Raw genomic sequence first — 7070 nt, 5'->3', positions numbered from 1 at the left:
ACATAAAACTAACACATAAAGCTAACAATTATACAACTGACTAAAAGAATCTAATGTAACAGAAGGGGCAACGCTACCAGCTATTTACCATCTTCTACAGGATACAGAGCTAGCATAGCATACGTTGAACTTAGCTCCCAGTATTCTCTGAGCTAACGTTGTCTTACTGGCCTCGGCGATGCATTCTGAGAGCATCTGTCAGAAGGTTTCTCCTGCAGTTACGTGTTGTTTCTGATCTCAAGAAATAAAAGTCAAATCAACTTGTTTGCAGCTGCAGATGTAAAATGCTGGAAGCACACCTTAGATAATACTTTTAAATGCAGGACTTGTTCTTACATCATAAAGTAATCTGGTGCTTTTCCTGCAGCGTCTGTTGGGAGCGCTTGTTCCAGCCCGGCAGGCGGCTGCAGTCTGTCCGGGTTCTACTGTTTAGACGTCTGTCATCAGGCTCTTCCAGCTCTTATGTAACTGCTCTTTCCCGAGATGCTTCATGCATGCTGCTCGCCAGAGAGCGTGATGGGCTGGACACATGCGTGTAGGTTGGACCGGTGTGTTGACTCCTGAATCATGTCACGGCTTGTTCTCACATCTCTGTCCTGCTACATGTACAGGAGTCACTGTTTATTCTTCTACATCATACATTAATAACTAGTCTAACATGTAGAGGTAAGTGGATGTTTGCAGGATTGGTTCTGGTTCTTGTTTCGAGAGGCTTTCTGCCGTTACATGTTCTGTGTCAGTTATCGGAGCCCCAACAGTTAATTCTTTATTGAAGATAAATCTGTATATTTGCAGACTTTCTGTGTTCTGTTCAGGTTCTGACAAATGGTCACATGGCAGCATTAAACATGGCCTCTGAGGTTGATTTGTTCCTTCTTTAAGGCTTTTCAGCGGCTAGCAAACAGCTAGCGTGACTCGCCGGATGCTCGTCTGCTCTGTCGGTGCTTTTGCCGTTTTTAAAATCCAGCAGCAACCTGCATGTTGGCTATGTTGGTTTGGATCGTGCAGTTTTTTGGTCCATTTTAATGGCAGCTCTCGTCTCCCTGAATGTGGCACCAAAGTGCTTAAAGGGACACCATCACTGCATCCTGGGCTTAGCTCCGCCCACCACGCTTGCGATTGGTTTAAAGAAATACAATGCGCCAGATCACATTAGTCTAAGTGAGATGAACACAACTTTTTTTGTTTGCAGCTTCTTCTACACTCTTTATTGCTGCTTGCTTGTGTAGCGTAGCCTGCAGCGCCACCTGCTGACGACACCGTGCAGCCATTAATAGAAACAGGCCTAAATTATACGTTCTATGTATTGTTTTGTGACAGTTCAAGAGTTCTGATTTTCTACAATTGCAGAGTAGTTGCTAAGTGAGTTATAAGTGTAGCGTAGCCTGCAGCGCCACCTGCTGACGACGCCTCACAGATCGTATTCTGAAGGCTGGTGATTGATTAAGACTAACTCGTGTTTTCTTTTTTGTACATTTTGCGTCACATTTTAAAAGTTTGCTTCATATTTGTTTCACAGTTGCGCAGAAACACGGGTAATGTTTGAACGTCCGACCTCGTTGGAGCACGTTAAGACGTGTTAAACTGGTTTTACTGGTTTTACTGGTTTGAACGCAGGACTCGTCCCTGTGTGCTGCTGTACGGCGTGCTGACAGGCCTCTGAGCAGCAGATAACATGTGTGGAGGCGTCTCAGTCCTGATAATTACTGCTATAAAAGAGACGCTGCTTTTGTTCCCGTCAGCAGCCGGATGCCAGCAGCTGATCACAGATCTGTGAGCTTCAGTGAAGAACCAGCAGCTGNCCAGCAGCTGATCACAGATCTGTGAGCTTCAGTGAAGAACCAGCAGCTGCAGGCTTCTGCTGCAGATCTCTGAAGCTCCTCAGTGACTCCGAGGACGTCTTGGGCAGAGGAGATGTTGTTTAATCTGCTGTCAGACGAAGGTTGTCGGGTCTAATCCCTCCATCACAGCGGTCCTCGGGTCTCATGCAGCTGTTTTTATGCACGAGTCCAGAGGTTGTAAATGGAGATGCTTGCTGCTCTTCTACGGCATTACACCAGAGAACAAACCCAAACAGACTCACGGCTGGATGGAAATCTGTTTCAGATGCAGAAGTGACTCCAGCGAGACATGACTGGAAGCTGCTGGTGCAGATGAATTTGTGTTTATTTGACTTTGCAAACTGAATTTTACCAACAAACACAGGCTGAACTTATACATCATGAAGCAAAGCATCTCAGTCCAGCTTCATGTTGGATCCTTGACCTCACCCAGCTCACATCTGATGTCATTTTAGGGCCCAAATGTTAATTTAGTCTTGAAATCCTAAACGAACTTGTACAAGCAACAAGCGTGATGTCACCATGTGCTGCCCTGTGAGCCACAGTTTGAGCCACGTTCTGTTCAGCAGCTCCTCTATGGACAGACTGACCTGGATCACTGGGATGTTAGAGGAAACCCAGAAACATGAAGGTTCTCGGTGGACTTCTGCAGCGTCTGTTTCACTGTTTTCAAAGCAGGTTTATGAACATTTACTGTGATGGACTCCACTGAGAGTATAAAACCATGTGTTCTGTGTCGGATTATTCACATGTGACTGCGTTACGACTGAGAAAATGTGATTTTGAAGCGTTTCGTGCAGCAGGAATGACTGGTGTGCTCTGTTTCAGGGATCGACTACAAGACGACCACCATCCTGCTGGACGGGAGACGAGTCAAGCTGCAGCTCTGGTAGGAAACAGATGTCTGCAGTCATCAGCTGTTTGAATTCATCGGTCATCAACAAGCAAAAAAACCTCTAAATTCTGTGATGCAGCTTCTTGACAGTAAACTGAAGGTCTTTGGACTGAACATGACACTGATTCAAACAGTTTTAAACCTTTTACAAATCAACGACTTACCAATTAATGACGATAATTAAATAACTGTTGGCTGCAGCCCGGCACTGAACCCATCAGGCCAGACTCCATGAGAAAAAGGTCTAATTTAAACCCAGTCAGACGAGTGAGTCCTGACTTTTAGCTCAGGTTTGGTCGCCTCCAGCAGGTTTTAGAATCAGGATGAATTCCCGTCAGATCGGCTGTAACGTGGCGTTCAGGTGGAGGTTTTGTAGTGCGACAGATAGTTCAACATGTGCAGGACGAGGAGACGACGTGAGCTCCAGAGCTGGTCACAAAGAGCATCGACAACGAACCCAAAGTGACAAAAATGAGACTCAAAGCAACAGAAAGACGATTAATGGGTCCAAAGAGAAACACAGCGACAGATAAAATGACCAGAACGATGCACAAAACAACACAAAAGAGACACAAAACAAAAAAAGCTTCACGTAAGATGAGGACAAAGAGACAAAACAACAATAGAACAGAATTATTTTTGTTGATCGGCCACTGGGGGAAACTAACAGCAGCATCCAGCAAACACAGAAGAGAACGTCCAAGGAAATAACCATGATTAATAAAATATGTACACAAGATGACAACAGTGTACTGCTGAATGAAAAAGTACACAATAAAAAAGAAGGAACAACGGCTTCTGGTCTTGGTTTGATGTGAGTGTTCATCCTCCTGCTCTGATGTGATGCTCTTAGTTTATCTGTCCTCAGAAGCTCCTCAGAAGGAGGAACAACGATGTGTCGCCGCTCTCAGCGCGCAGGTCGGATTAAAAACCTGCCGTCTGCGAGGTCTTCTGACTCCTTTCAGCTCTGAAGTCTCGCAAATTCAGAAGATCTTCTAGAAGTGACTCATCCTGTCTTCAGCGCAGCATCAGTCGGCGACAACGTGTCTCCAGAGCTTCTCCAGCGGAGGATGAAACCTTCCTGAGAAGTTCAACTGAACAAGTTTCTGATCTCAAATCTAATGACTTTGTCTGTCTGACGCAAAGTGAAAGAAAACAAAACACAAATCCAACACAACGACACAAAAAGACCACAAACAGATGCAAAACGACAACAAAGAGAAACAAAAGTACTACAAACTGACAAAGACACACAAAGACACACAAAGAGACACAAAACAACCACAAAGAGACACAAAGAGACACAAAGAGACACAAAGAGACACAAAGAGACACAAAACAACCACAAAGAGACACAAAGAGACACAAAACAACCACAAAGATTATTTAACGTTTCACCAAAGTTACCGTCAGAGCAACAAGAACGACACGTTTCACCGTTAACATGTGACACAAACATGTTTAATGAACTAATCCTGACCCTGAGGACGTCTACAGACAGAACCAGAACCAGAACCAGAGCTGAACGGTTCTATAGAGGCCCCAGTGACCAATGATCCTCCATCATCCTGTAGAGGGCGTCGCCGAGTCACTGAGCTGTACCTGCACCAAACATACAGACTCAGACAGAAGACGGGTCTCAGGTCAAGTCCAACAAGTCCCAGGTTCAGACCAGTTCTACGTCAACAATAAGTCTCAAGTCAAGACCAGCAAGTCAAGAACCAAAAGGTCTCAAGTGGAGACAAACAAGCCCTGACTGGATCTAAACAAGTCCTGAGTTGAGACCAGCAAGGTTCGAGTCAAGTCTCAAGTCAGGACATTCACCCCCAGAGACCAGTTTTAAGTCTGAAGTCTAAAGTCCCAAGTCAAGACCAGTAATGGCCAAGTCTAGAGCATCTAGTCCTAAATTCCAAATGAAGACCACGTCCATAGTCAGTTCCTGAGCTTAGACCCACAAGTCTCAATTCCAAGTCCAAGTTAAGACCATTAAATGTGTGTGAGAGACAAATACCAAGTCAAGAACTAAGTACCAGGAACTGAGTCCAAGTCGATACCAACAGAGTGAAGGTCCACCAAGTCGCTGTCTGCTGCTGTAGCTCTACAGGTGTCCCCACTGTGGGACCAACAGAGGCTCATCTTGTCTCAAGTCCAGGCAAAGTCCCGAGTCAAGAATAACAAACAAGGTTGTTGTTCTTTGTTGTTTTGAGTCTTCAGATTCATAGCTGAGACCTGATCCAGTCCAGGACTCGGGTTCATGTCTTATAAAACGGTGCCGGTTTGCTGCATTTGGATTACACGTTATCTGCTGTCTGTGTTTGCTGTAGAGACTCGGTTCCTAGTGGCCTTGAGTCCAGTACAGATGATATCACAGAAACACATTTCTGGCACCAACTGGAGCCAGAACCATGGAGGTCCGAGTCACCGACTGTAAAACAGAACCCAGAGCTCTGCTGCAGGTCTGGACCGTCAGATGGTGACCTGAGATTCCCGACACAGCAGCAACGAGTCAACATATGAACAATTTGATGCTCTTCTGTGTGGAACAACCAGAACTTTGACCTTGAACTGTCTGTGTTGTTTCAGGGACACGTCTGGTCAGGGGCGGTTCTGCACCATATTCAGATCTTATTCCAGAGGAGCTCAGGTAAACAACAAGACCAGGGTCTGGATCAGAGACCACTGAGCCTGTTATAGGATGTATATAACATGTTTAACACGTCTGTGGTCCGATTAAACTGCTGCGCGCTGAACGTTGCTGTTTCTTGGACTGCAGGATTTCTAACAGGCTGGTTGGAAAACTCATATTTTGGCTTATTTTCTCATTTGCACCAAAATAATAACTTAAACTTATAGATTTCCTGTTAATCTTTCTAAATGGTAGCACCGCTGCTTCGCACCAACTGCTGGCAACGAGGCAACGCTTTGTTGACAACATGTTACCTTTGTGCCCCGTTAGCTGATGGGTTAGCAGTAGATTAGCCAAGCTAATGATATGTTAACATCATTCCCTATTAGCTAATGGATGAGCAGTAGATTCCCCTAGCTAATGATATGTTAGCATCATTCCCAGTTAGCTGACAGGCTGGTAGAGTACTGTAACTAATAATGTGTTAGCAACATGCCCAGTTAGCTAATGAGGTTAGTGGAAAATTCTCCTAGCGAGTGATATATTAGCAACATGCCCAGTTAGCTTATAGGATAAGTGGTAGATTTTCCTAGCAAGTGATATTTTAGCAACTGGTTAGCTTATGGGGTTAGCGGTAGACTTTCCTAGCTGGTGATATATTAGCAACATGCCCAGTTAGCTTATGGGGTCAGCTGTAGATTCTCCTAGCTGGTGATATATTAGCAACATGGCCTGTTAGCTGACAGGCTGGTAGAGTACTGTAGCTAATAATGTGTTAGCACCATGGCCTGTTAGCAGTTTGGTTGCTGCTACGTTAGCCTGGCTGATGATATTTTTAAGCTTTCATGTCCTATTAGCTGAAAGTTGGGTGTTTGTAACCTCAGTTTGTTCCTCTCGTGTGTTGGTTTACACTGTCAGTGTCCATCTGCTGAAACAAAATGCTTTTTAACCGTTCCTTGAGTTTTTCTTCTCATTCAGTCGCTTAGTCCTGCTAGCATGTTCGCTACGTGACCAGTTAGCTGACCGACAGCTAACCAGCAGCGTCAGTGTTCTGGTGAATTAGCTCACACTGAACAGTTTGTTCTGTGGCCTCTGTAACTTTGTGATGCAGATTTTGCAGCTCGTGTTTCTTCACAGGCTTTAATCAAACCCTCTCAGCCGAGTTATTTAAAGCACCCTGGGGCTGTTTATCGTCTCCATGGCAACAGATAATGAAGCTGTGATGTTTTTAGCCGAGTGTTTGGACTGCGATGAAGCTCATCCCACCTCAAACACGTTATTATCCTCGAACACTTTGCAGCGAGTGAAGTTGTGCTGTTGTCGTCGCTCATGGGGCTCTTGGTGGCGACGGAGGAGACGTCACCATGGCAACGGGGACAGTGTTGCCACGGCGAGGCGAAAAGCTCATCACGAGTCTCTGGTGTTTGTGTGTTCAGTCAGTCAGAGCGGATCGAGACGTCCAGAGTCTGCAGCCTGAACCACAGCTCCCAGGAGGCTCTGATGCTGCTTTATATCAGATGAAGGCAGATTCCTGAGCTCAGTGCGACGGCCGAGATGTCGTTTAACAGGTTAAAAATAGAAAACAGTCGCTGTGTGTCGCTCTGCCTCCATGTGGGCTGCAAGGAAACATCATTTTCATCCTTAATTGATTTTCTCAATTCAATGTTTAACCTTGTGATCTTGAAAATGTCAACTACAGTCGTGACTC

General features: G+C 45.3%; 1 protein-coding gene across 1 annotated transcript in view; it reads left to right on the top strand.

The window, feature by feature from the left end:
- Positions 1–7070, top strand: part of rab40b (RAB40B, member RAS oncogene family) — a 23107-nt gene that overhangs the window by 10569 nt on the left and 5468 nt on the right. Inside the window, exons 2-3 of the mRNA XM_008299117.1 lie at positions 2670–2730; positions 5320–5380. Coding sequence (XP_008297339.1) covers positions 2670–2730; positions 5320–5380 — 122 coding nt within the window. The remainder of the gene's footprint in view (positions 1–2669; positions 2731–5319; positions 5381–7070) is intronic.

Source organism: Stegastes partitus, unplaced genomic scaffold (genome assembly GCF_000690725.1).
Source record: "Stegastes partitus isolate 25-593 unplaced genomic scaffold, Stegastes_partitus-1.0.2 Scaffold1381, whole genome shotgun sequence".
NCBI classification, from domain to species: domain Eukaryota; kingdom Metazoa; phylum Chordata; class Actinopteri; family Pomacentridae; genus Stegastes; species Stegastes partitus.
This window is presented reverse-complemented; position numbering and strand designations above follow the sequence as displayed.